General features: G+C 40.8%; 1 protein-coding gene across 8 annotated transcripts in view; it reads right to left on the bottom strand.

Annotated features, from left to right (window-relative positions):
- LOC109627918 (doublecortin domain-containing protein 2) overlaps window positions 1–22902 on the bottom strand; it is a 206838-nt gene that overhangs the window by 142673 nt on the left and 41263 nt on the right. Inside the window, exon 10 of one of the 8 annotated variants that reach the window (XM_069535779.1) lies at window positions 4541–4559. The exons of 6 other annotated variants lie outside the window; for them this stretch is intronic. In XM_069535779.1, coding sequence (XP_069391880.1) covers window positions 4557–4559 — 3 coding nt within the window. In that variant the 3' untranslated portion in view covers window positions 4541–4556. Of the gene's footprint in view, window positions 1–4540; window positions 4560–6426; window positions 6624–22902 lie in introns of those variants that run through there. One more of the 8 variants, XM_069535776.1, reaches the window with a different exon arrangement.

Below are 22902 nucleotides of genomic sequence, written 5' to 3'. Positions count from 1 at the left end.
GTGCATTAATTCTGCAATCATCCACCAAACTGGGGGAAAGTCAGGTCCTTTCTGGAGACGAAGGATAACAGCTGATTTCTGATATACAGTACATGGAAAATAAAACCCACGCTGTTGAAAAGTGAAGTGAATGTACACTTAATGTCTGTGAGGCCTATTGGTGAGAAGGAGAATGACAGAGAGTGAAAGGGAAATGTGATATTCTGTGATTTGGTGTTTCTCGTCGCTATTTATTAAATGTTACCACAAAAGTCTCGATCCCCTACTTTGAATTCTAACATGCCTCACAGCGAATGTGCCATTAGACTTCACTGGCACCTGCCGTGGTCTCATTTCAAGGTGATTAAGATACTTATCACATTTATTTTGCTGGGGAAAAAAAACATCAGTGAGAGGAATGAGATTTTTTTTTCTTCCCCTCCGCGTCCCGACAGAGACCAAATTTTGACACATTTCCACACTCTGTTGGAAAGCACCATTTGAAGACGACAGTAAATCACACTTCACCACGGGGGCCACAAAGCAAACTGCACTTCGGTCCAATTCTTAATTTTAAGCGTGGCTACAACTCCACCCTCCTCCCAACCCCTTCGCACCTCAATACACCAGCCCAATGGAGGGAGGCAGCCTAAATGCACCCTCAGCATTGAGGTTTGGCTGAGCTGCCACAAGGGTATTATGTTCCAAATTCTCTCCAGCTGGAGTGAGGAGAGGTTCGCCCATCTCCTTTTTTTTTTTTTTTTTTTTAACCCATTCCCAAATCACATAAAAAGGAAAACCCGGCTTCTTTTTGTACCCTCCATCCACACTATTCTTGTCTTTCCTTTCTCCATCTCCACAGTTCAATGTTTAAACAATCAGGTGCCCGAGAAGTAGCGTCTGATTTTTTTTTTTGGAGGGGGGGGGGGGGGGGGGGGCATTGAAGGGAAGGCCTTCCTTACAGCGATCCGCAGAGAGATGGAGAGAAAAAATAACACAGAAAGAGAATGAGAGAGGGGGGTTGAAAGGAACAGAATTGAGAGAGAGAGAGAGAGGAAAAAGGAGAAAGAGCTGCTGGGGCAGGTGCAAGCCGTCCGCATACAAGGTGGCGATTAGAGGGAAAGTGGCCCTGTGTGAGGCAAGAGGAACATCTGTGCCTATTACCGCAGCACACAAAAGACTGGGAGGGGGGGGCGTGGGTTGTAGGGGGAAAAGACCACGGTCCCCAACATGAGCAGGGCCTCACCAGACACCACAGGCTGAATTGCATGGCCCAATTTGAGGCTTTCAGCACTACTCGTCATTAGCATTTGAAAAAGCGAGGCAGGAGTTCACTCAGTGAGTAACTCATGGGCTGGAGCAAGAGAGTGACTTAAGAGCTTGGAAGCCCCCCCCCCCTCAGCCTTAAGCACCTTGCAGACAGAGATCTGTTGAATGGGACGTGTTTTGGAGTCATATCTGAACTAAGGTCTTTGCACAAAGAGTCAGTATTTTTCATAAGCGTTTTTTTTTTTAATCCAACATCCAATAAAAAAAAAAAAATTCCGGTGTGTTTTATGACTCTTTCTTGAAAAAAGTGAAATATTGGAACCATCCTAACCCCAGGAACCAGGAGAATTGAATCCTCCAATCAAGGAGCTGCAAAATTATCGCAATCTATTTCAAGATGTTTGATAAGCTACCAGCACTGAGAAGACATGTTGAAGAGACATTTCTATGATCTATCACAAACAGCTCAAACAACTCTCTGTGAGGCCTTTGAATCAAATCTGTTCCGTAAATTTTAACGACAGAGGAACGTTTCGGAGTCTTTGAGTATTTGACACAACATGAAGTTGTATTAATTTTCAAACGTGCACTAATTAGAGATAAAACATACAGAGTTGAAGGGCAAAGAATTTAAGTGTTACTTAAGATTAAGCAACAGTTGGAGAAAAAAAAGAAAGACCTGCATTTCCGTATAACTGGTGCTCTTTAAATATTTTCAAGAAATTCCATTATCTGAGAAAACACAATATTAAGTGAGGTTTTCAAGACTTTCATGATACTATCATATGCTTTTCCAAGAGGCTGTCACAACCGCACACTTTCACTATCTATCCATGAGCATCCTTGCTCTGCAGAGACCAACGCAGAGCCTGTGATGCATGCATCCATACACGCATCGTTGCATATCTCAGCATAGCAAATTTTGACTCAACATTTTGAATAACTGTATTTCAAAGTGTGTCAACTTGGTTCAAAAACACAGCTAATGGATGGCAAAAGCATGAAAAATAAAACACTCATTCTGGTGAGCGGGTGCATCAAACTTGTATACCAGATTGCACTCTTTTTCAGGATTGAGAACACTTGGGAGGGAGGCGTATTACTTATTTAAACGCCACAAGGCATATATCTGTTTGTTTAAATATTCCAATTTATTCCAAGACGGTAAGTGCCCTGCTGGAGTGAATTATGGATGGTAAATCAAGATGCTGAGTTATTAGTTATGACACCATAAGGTTCTGTCTTAGTCAATATGTCTCTCTTTGAGATTGGTATCATTTAATGGGAATGTGTTGAACTGGCAAACAGATGAGTAATCCTGATTTGAGGAACACAACTTTACACCTCATCTACAGGCAGCGTGATCCACAGCAGAATATTACAGGAAAAAACAGGGACCACGCTGAGAACCCCAGTGGAACCAATGTCTGTTATCAGATTTTTTTTTAAACCGATGTAACAGAGTGATTTCGAAGCAAAGCAAAGGAGAAAAAAAAATATTATGATAGTGCCGACTGCTAACCACGACCGCAGAGATTTCTTTCACCATGAGGAAGGTCATATCAGAATTTCTTAGATTACATTAGACATACAGATGGACTTCAGGCTTCCCAGCACCAGGAGAGTTCTTTTGAAAAATCACCTTCCCTTTTGGCACAAGGCCGGCGCCCAATAACTCTCTCAGTGGGACTCATCTGTGAGAACAAACATGGTGCCTCTTTCAGCCCAGGGCTAAGCAGACTCTACTGAGAGAAGAAGAGGAAAAAAAAAAGCATTCAATATTTTTAACTGTCAAAATCTTTTACTGTTTAATTAAATTAATTTAGCCCTAGGTTTCCATTTAAGCACCTAAACCTTAAATTGTGTTCTAGGGCATTGTGCACATACTTTATGCTTTAATTGACTATTTCTAACACTCTTCAAACCTGAGATTGATGACATGACAGCAAACATTATAACCTAATTAAGAGAGATAACCTCAAAAGCTGAAATAAAAGACTTTCACTGACAACGCATTTATCCTCTAGGTTTGTTGTGACCAATTATTTCAAATTAGTGTCAGAGAAATGTTCTTGTAGGTCATTTTGGAAACTGATTTAAGATGTAGATATTAAATTCAGGGAAATGTATGTCAGGTGGTTAAACTCTGTGATTGGAGGTTAAATCCAGAAAATATTGGGTTCGGACATTTTCCTGGATTTGCTTTTTACATATTAAGAAGCAGGATATTGTTCTGGTCGGATGCGTTAACGACGACAGGAACCGAGGTCTCATCAAAAACTCTCGACTTCAGTGCATGTCTAAAAGTATTTTTATTTAACTTCCTTGTGAATTCTTTTTACAATACTTTTTATTCAAGAACCAGATATTCTAAATCTTTTAGACTGATGATTGAACTGGAGCAGTCTCATGTCGATAGAAGCAGCAGAAGTTCTCCAAACCTAAATCACGTTCTCTAAAAAAATGTCTATAGGAAACATTAGTGTGACTTTTACATCAGGAACCAGGCACAGAAAAATAACAGTCCAACTCTACAGTTGTAGTGCTGTGAGTATAATAATTGTTAAGTATGTAAATCACAGAATGGTGCTAAAAGCCAGTAGTTGTAAAAAGTTCAAATTCAGAATAATGCTCGACTAACCCCAGTAGTAAAATTCAAAGTGATTTCACTATGACAAATAAATTCCAGATGGAAACACAATAGGTTACACTCAGTGGGAAACCAGTGGGAAGAGCTGACCCTTTTTCTTTTACATAAGTACATTCTCTTGATCTTGAGCCAGATGTGTAAAGACATAGCAATACATTATGCATGTTAGAGAAGTAATTTAGTCCGATCTGATAAAACTCTGCATTAACGAACATTAAAGCAGGTAGGTTCAAAGGCAGGTCTTCACGCAACTATGACCACGCACGCTGAAACAGAAAGCTCAACGTGGAGGCACGAGCTCCCGGCTCCTTCACATGGCATCACATTGTGTGTTTCTAATCATTAGACTGTTTGTGTTACTCCACCGCCAGGTGACAATGCTGCAACATTAAAGCAGGTTCTGGAACTGAATATTAAAATCCCTTCATCTCATTATTTGAGTAACTGCTTTCAGAGGGTTTCAGGATTTCAGGGCACATAAATGTTTGATATGCTGCTGGAGTGATGCACGTGGGCCACGTTTCGCTTGAGAAGCACACTTCCTGAAGGTCATCAGATCTAATTGTCAGATGGGCCAAATCTTCATTGCTGCAACAAATCCCCACAAAGCTCGTAGGAAACCCGATATATGTAGTGTGTCGTCAGCACATTTTCACCTTTACTGAAAATAAGGCAAAAAACGAGGGCAGTTAGGTCAAGTACTGTAAGAAATGCCAACAGGATCCCAACATGCCACCACATATAATATCTACTGTGTGTATATACATGTGTGTCTGCACTAAGAGAAGGCTGATAGTTATTTGCATCCTTGCAGTGATCAATGCACACCAGCAGTACTCTAACCTCTCCATCAGTGCAGCAAAGCAGGGACTGGCTTAATTCTCCCCCCCCCGCAAGTGATGTAAATGCTCTGTGGTGCACATTTAATGTGATGTCATTGTACTATTGACATCCAGCGATGGACCGGCAGCCGAGGCTGATTTGTTTAATATCTAGCTGAGAGAATTCTATTGACTTTCCTTTTTTTCTCATCTGCTCACAAGATGAAAACATATCTTCCTACCCAGAAGCACTGACCTAATATGCCTTTCTAATGTTTTTCAGAAGGACATGGTATATTGCGTGTGTGTGTGTGTTTGTGTCCACCATTGGTGTATGTGTGTATGTTTAGCTCCATTCGGGACTTATATCGATATGAGCCAGGCTTAATCCTTTCACTCTGATGGCTTCAATGACAGCGGCACAGCATCAGATAAGAGGTCATTGAACTGCAGCAGCCACCTCTTCATTGAGAATAAATGGGGTGCACCAAGAGTGCACCTTACTATGTGCCACGTAGCTCTGGTCATAATGAAAATGTAATGCATTTTGGGTTCCAGCTGCCATCGCTGCCGCACTCGACAGAAGTGATACAGTTGATATTACTTGTATAACTTGCCCAATTTGTACCCAGAAATGACGCCCATACAAAAAAGACATTTCAATATTTGGTATGTATGAACTTACTCTCCAGGTGTCTCTGTTTTAAAATTCAATTCAACCCATTTGTGAGCTTCGTGGTCCAATCCTAGCTTCATATTTCTCTTGCACATTGTTTGTGGTTTTTTTGTGAGTGGTTTGGTTGTTCAAAATTTGGAGCTACAAATAGAAAAACTTTGCAAATGTCCGTAGACCCTAGCAGTCAATATGAGGCAGACATCTATTAAAGCCTGTGTCAGACTAATGCTCTTTCCTGTATCTTAGCACAGCATGACCATATGGAACTACATTAGTTTGCCTTTGCTTGGCTAACCAGTCAGGTTGAAGGGAGCAAGGAGCGCAGGCAGAGAATTCTTTCTAAAAACCATCTAATATCCACACAGGTGTTGCTTTTCTTTTTTTCTTTTCTTGCTCTGCCCGTCTCCAATCCCACCGAGGGACATGAAAACCGGAGACCACAGACAACCTTGATTGAGGCACAGCTGAAACATGCTAATGCCCTGATTTTGTTTTCATTGGGAGGGCTCCCTGGCTGTGGCATATCATTTGATTTTTGCATGCATCGAATCGCTCTGTGTGAACTGTCACAACATGTGTTTCTGTCTGCTGACGCCTCGATGAGCACCTCTCTTTGAGCAATCATCTGGGGACTAACGCTGGATGTTTATTTTGGCAGAAATCCCATCACGCATTCATGCCCATTTCCTTTAGTCCAAGTAGTGGCCCTGCATGTCATGGTGAAGTAGACTCAAAATTGAATATGCACGTACGGGAAGCCAGAGCCGTGCACAAACAGGAAGATTTTAAGATCCCCACAAGCTTTTAAGTGCTACAGCCGCAAACTAATTAGAATCAAATTTTCTTATCTCTTGCTCACTCCCCTTGCTATTTTCTACCTCTCTTTCCAGTTCTCTACAGTCTTGATAGTTTAAGACCTGGCCATTAAAGCAAGCAGCGCTTTTAATGACAGCATGTTAACGCAGCACAAAAAGAACATTCTCCTTTGCCTTTTCTTTATTTAAATTCAATTATCAGTGAGAACAGTTAGACAGCGAGGGAATAATAATAATAATGAGGGGTGTGCACAGGATGAAGGTGTGCAATGGCCGCACGGTGACATCTTTTGTTCTGCTTTTCGGATTGGCAAGATAATGGCGAAGGCTGCTGCGAGGGGGGCCAGGAAAAGTGGAGCTCACCACGCAGGTTATCTTTCATGCTGTACAGGATAATCACGGAGTGGTGAAAGCTGGGGAGCAGCAGAGACATATCTTCTCTGGAGATCAAGGTCAAAACAACTCAAAGGAAGGTGGAAATTCAGTTTCAAAAACACTCACAGCTGCCTGAAACATATTGATCTAGCTCCTCTTCCCTCTACCTCCAAAGTCATTTCTCTGATAGACTCTGGTAGAAATACATTATTTTCTTGTCATAGGCTCCACAATGGATCACTGTTAAGAATATACAGCACTTACAGAGAGAGGAGAGGAGGGGAATGTTAAGATCATGGCTAGCTATTTCTGAAATAGCAATTTGAAAACTGCTTCCCGTCAGTCCTGCACTTCCCCATTCCACAAGCTGAAATTTCCATCAATCGCAAATGCATGACTGCTAATTAAGTGCATTTAGAAGAAGACATCTGAAAACATTGACAATCTGAGCTTAATGAAAACAAGACAATGTGTCAAGCGTGGAGTTGCTATAAACAGGGTTGAGGGCATAGATACATGTTACGTGTCCAGTCTGGACTCCAGCTTTCCTTTAAAATGCATAGATGCTTTATACACAGAATCACTCTGCAGAAACTTTACACAGACAGATCAATAAGAACGCCTAGCACTGAGACCTCTAAGGTATTGCAGTAAGCTCAGCCACTTATGAGCTGAGCCAAGTGGCCTTTGCAACAAAAGAATAGCAGCTCCCTCTTATTCCTTTGATTTATGCCCTTGGAAGTTGGCACATATTCCCACCAAGGACCGTCTAACTATCTGATTGAAGTGCTTGATGTTAAGCAAAATTGTTATCCTTAATTCACATAGAGTTAGAGATCAAAGTATGTGATGAGACAGGCTTTAGTGAATAGATTAGGATGCATTTGATTTTAATTCTTTCAAACTGATAAAGCTAATTTCCGATGCTTAGCAGGCAGTGATGGATAGAGACGGTGTTTATGCCTCTGTATTATATTCCTCTGTAAACTCAACGTTAACAAATCGGACTGTATTGTCCTCTTAAAATCATTTAATGCTCCTCAGTGCATTATTTGTTATCTCCAGCTGACTGGCTGCTGGATGTTGTTCAGACACTGTCACTCCAAAGTCCTCCACCTCTACCCCTTTGTTCCGAGCACAAATCCTTCTTTTATTATCCAGGCAGCAGCGGAAGGTCCTGACCTCACTTCCCTATTGCAGTTTCCTCCATGTTTGATGCCTGCGCACCCCCCTCTTGGATTATTGTAATACTCTATGAACTTGCCTTGATGTAATAACCATGTGCAACTTGCAATTGGTGCGGAATTTGATGGAGCAATGACCTGACAGATGAGAGAGCGTGTGTCAGACTAGCATCCATTCTTTGGATGGGTTTTGAGGAAATGCAGCACTTTTTGTTACATGGATTAGAATTTTTTTTTATAGTTGCCCTTGATATTTTTGCACAAAGGTGCAACTGTTTAGCATTAATAACCTTGAATATGCAACACTGAGTAAGAAGCAACTTAGAAGTGAACAATACAAATAAACATTACGGCCTTGCATAGGCAATCTGTTTAAAAGGTATGGATTTAATCATTCAATCAATTTGTCAAAGTCAAATTCAAGAGTAGGTGGTGGCAGCAGTGTATATACAGGACGTCTTATTATTGTCTGCCAGTTTAATTCATTGACTGAGGACTTAATTGATTTGCTGACACTGTTCTCAAAGTCACCTCATCTGAAATGTTCCAGACGAACAACACCACTGCTGCCGCGCATGAGTGGCTTATCCAGCTAATTAACCAATGTTAATCAGATGAAGATGAAACTAATCATCTATTTATGAGGTAATCCTCCGACAAAAATGTTGATAAAGCGAAGCAAAACATAACATGAGTTCTGATGACTCTGTTTATCTGTAGTGTAGAGATGTGATATGACACAATAACCAGTTCTCTTATTCATACCCTATTGTATCTGACCATCGACACGGATTCAGTGAAGCCACAAATTCTTCTTCTCAAGGTTGGGGCATTTTTCAATTGCATGGAGAGAAAAAAAAATAAATTGCTTATAGCTAAAACCTGACTTCAAACATCACAGCTGACAACATAGTCAATAAATGGGTCACATCAGGCAGTCGCAGGAGCAGACAAGGCCAGGCTATTCTGAGATCAGAACTCCTCAACAAAAGCCATTCTAGGTGACTGGGTTCGTGTTGATGAAACTCACTTGCTTTGGGATCTGACAGGAAAGTTCTACTGAGATTTGGACAAATCAATCATCAATAAAGAAGGATACAGCTTTGTCGGCTTTGCAGTGACTGCAGGAGATGGTGACACAGGCTTGCACTCTGTTGAGTCTTTCTCCCAGGGTTCTCACAAACACACACACACACGCAGATCAACATGCAGTTTTACTCAGTAGAATAATTGCGTGCCACCCTTGGCTGTCAAGCAATGTCAGTGTCTCGTTAGCGGTGGTATTGGCTCTGTCGTAGCTGGTAAATCGGGAAAGGTCAGAGTGGCAGTGTCTGCACTGTCAGACCGAGCGCAAGCTGGACAGACAAAGCAGGTTCTTCCCTGTCTGTCTGGGCAAAGCTGATCCAGGGAGGCTGAGTTTTTACACAAACACCTCAGAGAGGAGCAGGTCTGTTTGGTTACAACTTGTCAGCTCTAAACCCAATATAACGAGACTGTCATCTTTTAATAGGGCAATTGTGTGGACTCGAGTAAGGGTCAATTTCAGCTCTTGTAATGGTGGAAGTTCGAATATAATGTCAAAGGCGGTGGTGGTAAATCACAAATTGTGACAGAAAAATGCTTTAAAAAATTGAAGTGATTTTAAAAGACAAAAATGAAGCAGTAAAACAAGAAATACGACTTTAGTTACACAGAGACAGAGCTGCTTTTGAGTAAATCTGAGCCCAGAATATTTAACTGATCAATTTAACAAAAACATGAACCATGATCTTGATTATCAGATGAGAAAACGTCATAAATTAGCACTTCAAAAACAGTGTGGCAAATTATCAGTGTCTTTGCTTAACCTCATCATTCACTTTAATTGTGCAAACAATTTATTTAGACATGTTTTACAGCTGCAAACTCTTTCTCCACACACTTTACCGTGAATTTCTCATGAGTTCTTTTCACAGGAGGTGACATACATCCAGACAGGCTTTGACATTATGTTTGAACATCATTTAACTGACTTTGAGCTCATGCATTTCTGTATCACAGTTTGTCAATTCAACTGCTAATCTGCACAATTTAAAAGATTTTCTCACACACACAGTGTTGCCACATTGCCCACAGCAGCAGTTTGACTCACACCAGCCGTAAAATGTGTGTTTTGAAACAGCAATGAAAACAGAATTCTAACTGAGGAGTGGATGAAAGCAGAGAGACACAAACAGGAAACCTTGCTGATGCCATGTCTGCCAAAGTCCTCTGATACATGTCCAAACTCTGATGGGACTGAGACAAAAAAAAACTGGACCCAATTTATTTCGCCCTGTTGCAAACCTTTCATTTTTGTGACTGGCGCCAGAGCGCTTATCAACTGCAGAACTATTAGCCACATCAAATCAATGTGTTCATTGCTCTCTCATGCCTCTATTGCTCTCCTCTTTATTTCCGCAGCCTGTCCCTCCCTCCCTCTAGCTCTCGCTCTCTTTCCTGCCAGACAGGTCAGATATTAGAAACCTGTATTATCAGGTCTTCCCAGGATGCTGGTGGAAAAGTTGATTTGCAACGCCTGATTGAATCTACTTATCCTTCATCCCTTTCCAACCCCCAGCCAGCTGCCCCAGCAGACAGGAGCCCAATGGCCTATCTACGGTGAGGTGCCAAGGAATAAAAATATCTATCTACAGAGAGAGGGGGAGGGAGAAAGGAGACAGAGAGAGGGAAACGGAGAGAGGGACAGAGTGTCGGCCCACATGTCACAGCTTTGGACAGCTTGGGAGAGATGCAGGGGAGGGGGTATAGATGTACTTCCCATCCCAACCGTGGGCCCATCCCCTTTGCAAAGCTTTATCTACTTGCATTATACATCCATTTATCAGTCACCAAACAAAACATGTCGAGACCCCCCCTCATTCTGAATCCCACTAGCTCACGCCACACACACATCCACAGGCACAGCGTTCACACAAAGTTAAATTAGTCAAATCTCTGAAAGGAGGCGAGAGCAGAGCAAAGGTCACAGAGGACATTCATTAAACGACTGTAACTTGTGATAATTGAAGCCAGCTCGCGATAAAAAGGGAAGAAATATTTATCTGTTGACGGGGGCTGCCACGGCTGAGTGGCCGTCAGGAGCACAAAGAGAGCCATTATGGCTTTATCTTTGTAAATAGAGGGGAAAGTGAGTCTTGGCTGCAGACGGAGGGATGAAGGGATGACAGAGGAGAGCGGAGAGAGGGAAGGGGAGTGGGTGAGGTGACTGATGAGGAGAGTGCGGAGCTGTGGCTGGTGGAGAAAAAGGAGAAGAATACACAAAGTGGCAGAGGAGGGGAATAGGTATAGAAATGCCGCCTTCATCAGGAGGAGATTGGGATGGGGGGGGTTCGCTCAATTTGTGAACGCAATTACTGTAGACCTCCCAAGTCTGACTACTGAATCGAATCAACACTGTGGTGGCAACCAAAGTGCCTAATTTCATTCTGTATGCCCTTCATTCACACGATAAAATGGACAATTAGAGTAATGACTATGACAGGTGTCACCACATGAGGAGGTGTCACAAAAAAACTCTCCTCCAAGTGCGATGGCTGTAACAAAAAAAAAACCCTGAAAAACCACTGAGTTGCCGAGAAGTGACTGACTCTGAGCTCCGTGTTCTGCTGCAGCGACACAGCCACAGATCTAAGAGGACAGCTGTCAATGGAGACGCACAAGTCACTGGGCCAGAAATCTGGGGTTTGGACAGGGCTTTGACTTTAATCTCACAGTTGCTCCCTTTAACAAATGTCCCCCTTCCATGTAGGCCTCTTTGAGTTATTGGCATCGGTGCACCTGCAATTAAAGCCCCCAAAACAAACTCCATTACCGCCGACTTGTCTTTGACTTTTCCTGTAGACACTTTCTGAAACCGGAGCCAAATGATGTTTGACTTTTGGGCCTTGGTAACTTTTAATGGAGTTCATTCTGCAATAAACCCAGCCAGGGGAGACGAGTGAACTCTGACTTTGTCGTATTGATCCCTCCCCCATTTGTTTACTGGCTGAGGTCACCAGAATCCCTTCTCCGGCCTGTAGAGGGGTCAATAATGTCAATACAGTAAATTAGGTAATTCTGCTGTAAAACATCCCAGGATGGTCAATTTCCATTTTAGTAAACTTTATATGCGTGACACACAATTACATCCACACGTCAACGTGTCAAGTTGTCACACGCTTGCACCAGACAGGGAGATTGAATCTGGACCAGGCGGCAGGATGTATATCTTAAGGGGGCGGATCTATGAGTAAACAAATCACCTTTTGTCAAGTCCAATGATTAGTGCCATTTAACCCTTTATTACCTTACCTCTGCCCCGATAAGGGTCAATAGGACACTATTGTTTATTTCTGTTCCTTGCTAAAATGGGTCTTACAAATCTTTGGTGTTGAATTTGTGGTTAGCATTTATATTGGTTATGCATGATCAAACACTGTTGCTGAAGATTCTTATCAGACAAAGATGTGTCCCACACATGCAGGTGACAATTCTGATGTGCACAGCATGGGGCTGATTAGAACCCAGAGAGTTGTTTACCACTTTAAAACCTCCCTTATGAACAAACTTTTTAAGTTCAATTACAAAAATCCAAACACACAATACAATCTTATCCATATTTGAAAGATGGGGTTTGACGGACAGAACTAAAATTAAACTTTCTGTATTGGATCTCTGAAATATGTTTTTTTTATTATTATTTGTTTGTTTTTTGCTGTTGCAGAGGATGATACATCTATAAGACCACAATGATGAGATAAAACAAAATATGCAACAAATCTTGTTGTGTATGACAAGATTTTGTTAAGACGTTCCCCAGTTGTGTAATGGATTTATTGGGGATCATGTGACTGACAACAGTAAAAATTGAAGCAGCTCTGGTTGACATGTCCAGACTTTTACTCCCATAACATAAGTTCCAAAGATGATCTTTCAGTTTCCATAATTCAACTCATTAGCATCTTTCATTAGCCTCTTAAATGCACACTTTCCTAATCCAAGCTTGAGATCCCCTCTAAAGCCAGAGGACAGTGTACTGTCACAGACTCACACATATTTCCTGAGAAGATTTTCACAGGTAAAATTGGTGGAGTGCTCCTTTAAACACAAGGCAAGCCAATGTCCATAATTATAATAAGTATAATGCTTATATCGGACGACTATAGAAGTGCTTACACATGTACCTGCAATCAGCAATCAGTTCCTTCTATTTTACAGCTCAGACTCATTTCAGACAATTGAACCATCACTCCTGTGCTCTGAGGTCATTTCCAATACATACTTTGTGCTTAACAGCAACTGAAAGTCAGAAATAAAGAAGAGCATCAGTGGCAAAGAGCTGCAAACACACACTCCAGGGCACAGATATAGGCACCAGAAGACTAACAGAGTTAAGTGTAATAAAAATGAAAACACACCAAAGAGAAATATTACCAGTGCAGCAGTTAAATTTACATAAAACTTGCAGCGTGTAATAATGATATTACAGAAACAGACTGTCTGCTCACTTTTTTGAAATATAAGACCACTTATCAGCAGATAAGACTTTCTGTACGTGAATGATTCATGGCAGCATTCCTGTGATAGAGAGACTATGGCTCTGTATTACATCTGTGCTATTCCTCTCTGCCTGTCTGCGAGATAGCTCTGCAGCTCAGCACTGTGAGATTACAACAAAAAAAAAAAGTACAAAAAGTGACACAATGGTCTGAAAGCCCTGCCCATTTAGTTCTGCACAAGGCGGACACAATAGGTTGAGCCAGCGGTGAATATTGGAAAAGCTAACGGTACAGCTAAAGCATTCCAGACAGACAAACATTCACACCGGGCCTTCTGAGATGGGAGTCCTGGGTAGGGCCTATTGCTTGATACCACAGGGGAAATAAACTGCCTAAAATAGGCATGAGGGCAGGAAATGGATTTTATTGGAGAACTAATCAAGGGGGCCATTTTAGTGGGGCACAATTTAGATTTTGATTGGATTCCTACTGACATCGAGGTTATCAATGCGTCTCATACTGGGAGGTGTAATTTGATCTTTGATGTCCACACGGTGGTCTTGATGTATGTCCTGCTGCATGGGCAATGACTGCTGTGCATGTGTTTGTTACGAGTGTGTGTGTGTAGGTGAATGCCAGTGTGAATGGAGTTTGTCTGTGGGTAGATATCAGGCGGGGGGACGGGACCATTGTGACTCAAGCCACTGCTCTTTTAGAGTGAAGTGCCCCTCAAGACCAGAATGAGTAAATAGTGAAAAGAATAATTCCGCTCTCATTATAAAATACTGCCGGAGAACCCGGTGAGCAGCAGGAAAAAGAAAATAGGTGAACGTCTGTTGTAAAACCACAGGAGACAACGTCTTCTTCTTTGTCAGCAGTTATTGCTTTCAGTGACATAAAATCTATATATATATCTTACTGACTGAGGAAAAACTGCAATTATATTCTCTATGAAACTTGAAGATTTGTGCAAAGTACAGAAATATGTTTAGATATTATCCGACTTGTTTGGGCTTAAAACTCAGGCTTTCACGCTGGGAGCACACTTTTCCACTCTTTCCTCACCACAATTCTCTATAATGTACAATAATCTATTTTTTGGAAAAGAAAGCAACGACAATATAGTTTGTTTATGTTTTCTAGAGTGACATGTATAAGGAGATTTTCCATACACCCTTTCTTATGCACATTTTTAATAACTCACATCCAAGAAAAAAAAGTTTCGGCATGTTGAGGTTTAGAGAATAATCATGGTTTGGGTTAAAGTGAGGTTGGGAGAGCTGTGTTGTGGTTACGGTGACTTTATACACAAACAGTTAGAGATAGGGAATGATGTGATCATGCTTTAGAGGAAAGTGCATTAACTTTCAGTTGGAAACAGGAAATAAAGAGCACATTAAAGACAGATTAGAGTCCCTCCCTCCTCCCCAACCTCATCCCGACAGTCACTCTATAACATCATCTCGCTTCCTCCTCTGCTCTTGTCGGCTGCTAAATGGATTTGTCTCTTGACGATTGAATTTTTTGGGGGTGCACTTGCTGAGACAAGTTCAGGTCAGTTCATCCAAAAAACCCTCTGGAAAATGAATTCATTACACTACAGCTTGACATGGACAAAAGTACAAGACATGTCAAGTATTAATGTAGTCTGGTCAACGTGTTTACAGAATCACTTTGCTCCTATTGTTCATTTTATCAGAAATATCTGTTTGTCGAGCCATTCATCCACTCTGACTTTACTACAAAACAAAAACAGCAGGAAGCTACTTGAACTAGTTTATCAATAATGAATCAAATTAATTGTTGCATATACTGTGCATTGCATGTTAATGAGGATTAAATCATTTCAGTCTTGATTGGTTCAGTGTAGATTATTTGCACCGTTATTCCTTCACAGCAGCTCAGGCGAAGAAAATCTTTTAACAGACTAAATGATGATTGTCAATAAAAAACAAACATTTTAGCCGTTTATACCATAAACAGAACACACTGTGCAATGTTTTATGATAAATCATTCAAGTCTTTGTTATTTTCTCTCTAGTTTGTTCTTTTGTTTTTATTTTTTAACATTTTAACAAGTCACTCTGTGCAGTAAAATAACAACACTGATCATGGTTTTCTAATCTACTAAAAGGCAGCTATAGTTGTACAAATTTTACTTAAGAGTTCTGGACTATTTCAGAACGAAAGTGAAAAAGTGGAAAAAATTCAGAAGGGTAAACAACAAACTGATATTTGTTGACTAGGATGCTAATATTCGTCTGCTTCTCCAGAACGAACAAGCAGTTAGTTGTGTCATGTTTGTCCACTTTCCGACCTGCAGTCATAAATTACCAAAAGACAGTTCTATTAGTATTAGCAACATGGCTGTTGCTTTCAGCCTTGCCACTGTACAAATCCCACATTCAACCAGGAACCTTCATCTCAGTAAAACACCTGGTTGAATTAATAAGTACAGGTAAGTTTTATTGCTTACGGATCTCGTGGAAACACTACCAACTTAAAGTCTTGCAGCTCTTTTGATATTCAGATAACAGCACCAAGTCATCTGCATCAGTGTGTGGGCCAGTGCATCAAAATATAATCTATAATTATTGTTATTATATACTGCAATCAACATTGAATATTAAAAAAAATATTTATATAGCTATATATGTATATATATTTCAATTTTCCTCAAAAAGATTGAGTCAATGCTAAAAATTTGCCAGACAGGCAGCTACAGACAATTAACAACAGAATAAGCAATGAAGTGGGAGTTAGCAAACAATGCAAACGCACATCTGTAAACACTGTGTCCTGAATTTCCTTTCATTTAAATACCGGCTTCTACCCTTTACTTGTCTCTTCTTCCCATACCATCATGTGCCACGAAAAGAGTTCTTATTAAATTCGACATCTGGTGTGCTGTCTCGGAATATCTGAACCCAATTTAGCTTGTAATAATGTTGGCAAGCAAACAGCATTCGGTTGAGGTTTTGCCCAGAGGTGCACTTGACTGGACCGTCGGTGTATTGGTCTGTTGAAGGGGTGTATGCTAAATCTAGTCCACCGCATCTGTCTGTAATATCAAGGGAGTGCAATAGCCCAGAATGAAGGAATTGCTAAAATACTTCTACATGATAATATACTGGATGTTGATAGGTCTTTCCTGTTTGCAATTTCCTTTACTATGTCACTATTTTTCCCTATAAGTTTTGACATTGAAAAACACTTATAATATCCTGTTATGCAGAGATGAAGAGCAGAGGCCTTTTTAACATGCAACACTCTAATCCTATTTAAGTTGCAGCCAACACAGATGAGTGCCAAAATATCATCAAAACCAGACGGCTTTGATGCCCAGGCCAAGACTTTAAAGACAGAGGAATGTGGTAGTGGGGGCTAGTGCCAGGTGTACACCACAGTGTAATTAGGACGGAATCAAATTATAAAGCAGCATGTTAATATATAATTTCCCTTATTAGCAACATATTTAAGTGTCTTACTTTAAGATCGGAGACACTCAAGGAATGATAGAGAGGCAAAAAACAACTAGCAAAAAAGTACAAAGGGTCAAACTGCTCATCTGGAGATGAAAGCCGGGTATGTACGAGTGAGAAACACGTGTTCCAAGAAAGGTGTAAACAATTCGGACCAAGCTACTATGATAATGACCGGGAGATTTTAAAAGGAGGAGACTTGTGTAGCAGGCATCAAGTCTTCAAAAGCACACACTGACCAAAATGGCTTTTTCATGGCTTGACAGCTCATTCAGCGTCCACACATTTCCATGCAAGTATTCTCATGTGTGCGGTATTTCGCGAGATTAAAAGCACTTCAGCGCAACATGTGATGTTTGCATGTGAATGGAAGCCATACAGAGAATGTCACATCACTTATCTTTTCTAGAAAACTGTGGCGTTCCTCCTGTCAGCTGCAAATAAGCCCATTGTGTCCTGCTGATAAAAGGCAATCAAACAAAGTATATAATTGTGAAGTCAAGCATTAATTGCCTGTATAACTACCGCCTAATGCTGAAATAATTAAGAATGTCTCTTACTGGGGACTGGCAATGCAATTATCACCTTGATGACTGCGCCGTACAAAGACATTCAGAGGAGGGAGACAGAAAACGAGCAAGAAGCAAATAACTAAAATGATGGGGATAATACAATTAGAACATGGCTGAGAGGGGAAGGAAACAAAGAGGAGACCGCCTCAAGGCTTTTTCCAACAGGGTTGCCATGTCTACACACTTCATTTGCATCCTTATAATCTCAAACAATTATAGCAGATAAGCATCGCTGTGAAGAGTTTGCGCAGCCCTTACATAAACATTGCAGTATTTTTATTTCTTACACCACCTTTAATATCTCCTGCTGCTGGTTTTTCACTTCATGTCTCCGGCCAACAATCTAAAGTTAACTCAAATAAACATTCAGGACGAGCAGGTTCCAAGCCACACATCGCTGACCTTCATTTACGTAAACCTTCACCATTCTATTTCACTACATATCAAATAAGCCTAAGCTGTGTCATAATTTCCATACCTTTCACTTTTAACTACGCACAGCGCGATGTAATGCAATATGTGATATATACAATAGTGGACAAAGTCATCATCTATAGGAAAAGGGGCAAATGTTCAATTCCTCATTTTGCATTATTAAAGGTGCAGATCAAATGAAATATTCAACAGATGATATGCTGCTCTAATATTCATAGAAATGAACTTTATATTAGAGAACACATTTTTATGAGAAGTAGACCGGAGGCCACTGATTAAATTTCATTGTTTGATCACTATGCAGGGACATTATGGGGTATTCAGGGGGCCGGCCTGCATCCCCCCCTTTAGCAAACATTTAGGGGCAGTCTCTGAGGCCGTGCCACCTGGGCAGGGCACATCACAGGTTTACGATACTTAGATGCGTTTCACAAATGGAAAACAGTGGCTTTTTAATAGGGTGCCTGAAACGCTTTTTAGCATGAATAAAATCGGGAGGTGTGTGGGAAATATGTAAGTCATAGCATGTCTCAAAAAGCAGTGATACATATTCATGTATTTACGGGCACAAATATCACCTAAGGCAATTATGATTCTGTAAATATGAATAACTCACATCGCTCCCCGTAGTGCAGTTTCTGTACTTTTGTATGCTACAGTGGCTCTTGAGTTGTTTTGTTTTATTCTGTTTGGTTGTGTTGTGTTTACATAAGAGTATTAAAGAGTTAATTAAGTTTAAACTGAAAGCAAACACAAGCTCCATTAGACAACTATCAGGAGAGAGCCCTCAGATACTGATCTATTTTAGACTTGGATGAGATGTAGACTAGCTGCTATGAGGTGGGACCATTTATTCCTCTCTCTGTTTCTTGCTTAAACACACACACGCGCTCTCACACCCACCCTCCGGTCAGAGGGATGAAGAGAGGGGGATAGGGGTCCCTGCTGCGACTCTTAACAAGATGGCATTCTCTGAGGTCACAGAGGTTGCTGGAGTTCGTGTCTACTTTTAAGGGACGTGAAACTCTACTCACGGTTTTCTAACAGTTACCTAATTGGATTAGGCCTCAAAGAGAGGCCCCTCTTTCTTCCAGAGCTTTTGTCCATTCGCCACAGCGCCCAATGGAGCTTAGAAGGCTCCAGACACTGAAGAGGACAGGCGATGGATTAGGTGAGGTATCCTGACCAATTAAGACGAGGCCAGGTGTCGTGCTGATAGCGGGAAAATTGAGACCTCGGCCGACATGTGTCTAATTTCCCACTCGCTGCCCTGCAACTACTCATTTGCCTGTCCGCCACACACCGCCTCCTTCTTTCCCCTCCCCTTTCTCTCCTCCTTTCCTCCTGTGCGAAGGTAACCCAAGCCGCCTTCCCTTGACCCTTCTCTTCCGTGGAGAGCTAATCAGACCCACCTGGAGCTCCCCAGCGCTCTGTTAGATGCTGGCTCAGCTAGCAACAGCTGATCCGAGTGGGAATCCCTGGGGCCAACGCTGTGGGCCTGGCACCCAACACACACCGACACGGGATCAGTCGGGGAGATTTTCCAACTGATGGTTCATTAAACCTTCAGCAGAGTCACCACATATCCATGAGTGGGTGTGTGTGGGTACATATGCACCTGGAAAAACTGTGAGTACTTTTTGTACTTTTAGCATTTTAAAGACACTGCGCTGATGTTACAGTGAATATAAACTAAGGTAATGAATCATTTTTGTACAAACTGAATGGTAAAGAGCAAAGAAAATGTAGCTTTTGACACAAGGGTTTCTGCAGGTTTCTACAAGTTGAACCTTTATAAGACCTTTTGAAGATGCTAATAAATCAGATTTAAGAGCTCTCTCAAGCACAACAGATATGAAGGAATATCAGAGTCCTAGAATTACTTACACTCACTACTAAAATTTGTATAGTTAAGAAAGAACAACACACAGAGACATTTCAAACTAAGCATCCTAAACGTTTTAAAGCAAGAGGAAAGAAGTGTGGACATCAGCATAACTACGACCTACCAAAATGACCTAGTACTAATATTTGAATGTATTTAAAATGTTTTAAGACCTAAAGATCTAAGATTTAATTTTAGACTTTTAGAGATCCTGGATACAACCCAAATTTTGGCAAAACTTTTAAGGCTTCTCCAAGTATCTGCAAGTTTATTTAATAACAACAATTCCTTATTAAAATGTCTCAAAAATGTCTAGACTAGAAGTTATTTATTTTGCTGACATACAATATCCAAAATAGCTCAAGCTATGTTCAAACCCAACTGGAAGTTTAATGTTGGTCGCCTTTAAATTGTGTAATATGACCTTTATCCGTGGCTTTGCCTTCTGCTTTTCCTGTAAAGCGCAAACCCACAGGGGACCATATTGGACATAATTAGCTTCTTTAGCTCTCAGAAATTTTAGCATTTTCTTAACTCCTGCCACTCTCACAGCAGAGAAGATTTAAATAAAGGATCTGCATGCTACTTGCCCACCATCAAACAGGTGATATACAAACCTAGTGAACATAATGGAGCTTTTAGCAGAACTGAACTAAATGAAGAGTGGGCAGGGACATGCACACTTTAACAGGCTCACATTTGCCAGGTGCTCAGAAGCACGAGCACAGCTTCAAATGAACGATATGAATGATGTTAAAGAACTACAGGATGTGCACATAGGCACCTGCTTGCTAACAGCTCTGCCATATCAACTTAAATGGTGATAACATGTCAGTATAGTGTTTACAGCTCATTTCCTCTGCCCCCAAGTGACGGAAAAAACTGTTATTGCAGCTTTAAATCTTTCATACTGTATGTGTGCGAATGTTTCATATAGAATAATAACATTAGGTGAAGCATGTGCCAGAATGCCCAGAATGTGACATTACCACAAAACACAACCATAGATATATGAATCAATGAGAACGATTTATATGTACTTGATATGCGTGTTTTTGGTTTACACAGTTTTGCCGCTCTACTATTTCTAAAAAGGCAAAGGAACGGGCTCAATAGCATCATAGTCAAACGACTGTCACATGCAAACAACCTCATATTCCGTAATACGTGTAACACTGATTCCCTTAACTATTTATCAAAAAAGGCAATAATAACAACGGCTTTTTTTCATATTATTTCAACATTAAATTATTCTAATATAGCCGAAGGGCAACTGAAATGGAAACGGGGAACATGTAGATCCAGTCCATTATGCATTGTTAAATGTTGATCTATGGTTTAATATTTGCTTCCCAACAGCAATGACAATGTGTTATTACCTTGACAGAGGGCCATAATATGTCGGTATGCCGGTGATTATTTAAATAAGCTGCGACAATAAATATGGCTCCACATGATCTGGAACATGAGGAAATGTAACAGAGAGGAGTGAATTTCTAAGTTTGGAGCTGAGGTTATCAGTGGTAGCAAATGTCAGTGAGGTGAATCAGAAAAGCAGCTCATTGTTATGCTGAGACCGGGCTGCAGAACAAAGCTCAAGTATAATATGACAGGAAGTGAGTGATAGGACTGATTTTAGGTCTTAACATTTTACAGGAGGCAGAAGTTTGATTATCTTTGTTGTCAACAAGGAAACAACTAGCAGTATATGCCTAAGGGCTAAGGAGTTGTTGAAACCAGTAAGGCTGCTCATACAGTGCTAATCCCCACAGCTGTCCTCCATCATCACTGCCTCCATCTCCTTCACTTTCTTGTAAATAGTATAAAAAAAAAAAAAAAAAAAAAAAAAACACTAAATCAACATCAGATTGTTGCTAGAAGTTTGGAAAGTGGCTGTTTCGCAGTAATGCGTCTCGGAGCAGTTGGCGTCCACAAGGGACGAGCGCATTTCAGCTCAACTAAGGATGCAAAAATATTCTTTTGACAGAGACACAATAAGTAGCAAAGCATCAGCTAAAATCAACATAAAAGCCTTTTGCCAAACACCAACTGTTATGAAAGGCAGCGTATAGCGAGCATACTGGCATCAGCAGCAATTAGAGGAGAAGGGTTAGCGAGGACTCCGCCTGTCCCAGACTCGCACGCCCGCATCCACACCTGTTTCTGCTCCTGGTCCAAACCAAAGACAGGGAGAGGGAGAGAGGGGGACTGGTTACTTTGTCGCGGTGCCATCTTAGCCCAGCATCGTCTAATGAGATTAGATGATTCACTAATGAGCTCTACAGTGAGGAGAGTCAACTGTGAAGTGAAGGTCAGAAATTGCATTGCTCAAATATGCTGTTGGACTTCAGGAGTCATTAACTAATAACAAACAAATGATTTAAAGGAACCGGCTCTGGGTTTTTTTGTTGGTCCCCTGAGACCTTCTCTCCCCTCTCTGTTTTAATGAGCATCTGAAGTATGAAAGTAGAAGAAAAACACCAAGAAGTTCTACCTCATGAATTTAATTGATTTTAGAAGACCTGTCCACTCTGATTTCACTTGCTTTTCCATAAAAACCTATACTAAACAGTTCCGCTGAAGTTAAACGGTAACTGGAAATTAACATAGCACTAGTAATTTATGTGTCTTTAAGAATCAGATCAAATGGCATACAATGTGTTTAAGCACACTCATTATTCTTAATCCGCTGAGAGGGACTGTAAGCTTTTCCAGTAACTTTTTTTTTTCAATATGCAGTTTTCTCCAGACGCACTGAGGTAAGCATCAGGGCAGCAAAAGAGCATTTCCACTGGCACCTTTAATAATGTGCTGACATAAAGTCATACATGTTTAACCAGGTAATAGAAGGCTCTAAAATAATGATCCATATTGGCTTTTAAGACATGGTATTAATCTCCGACATCCTTTTACCCCTTTTCTCTGGCACTTCATTCAGCAAGGGTTAAAACAGATTGACCTCCCTTCAAATAAAATTAATTGTTTTTGGTATTTTTTGCCACACAGAAAAGCTGCAGTGGCGGTAAAATGTTTACTCGTATGTCAGCATTTCCTGTTATTGGCACACAAGTGAATGTTTGCATGTTTTTTCTATCCCGGAAGGATTTCTTATTACGTGTAATACCCTGTTAACCAGTGATAAAATGAATTTCATTTTAGCATTATCAGGAAGATGTAATCAACGAGCAATTTGCTTAAGTGCACAAAACTATCGTTTTTGTTAGCACTGCATATTTGCTG

This window comes from Paralichthys olivaceus, chromosome 12 (assembly GCF_024713975.1).
Source record: "Paralichthys olivaceus isolate ysfri-2021 chromosome 12, ASM2471397v2, whole genome shotgun sequence".
Lineage (NCBI taxonomy): Eukaryota > Metazoa > Chordata > Actinopteri > Pleuronectiformes > Paralichthyidae > Paralichthys > Paralichthys olivaceus.
Note: the sequence above shows the minus strand (reverse complement) of the source record. Positions and strands in the feature narration are given on the sequence as shown.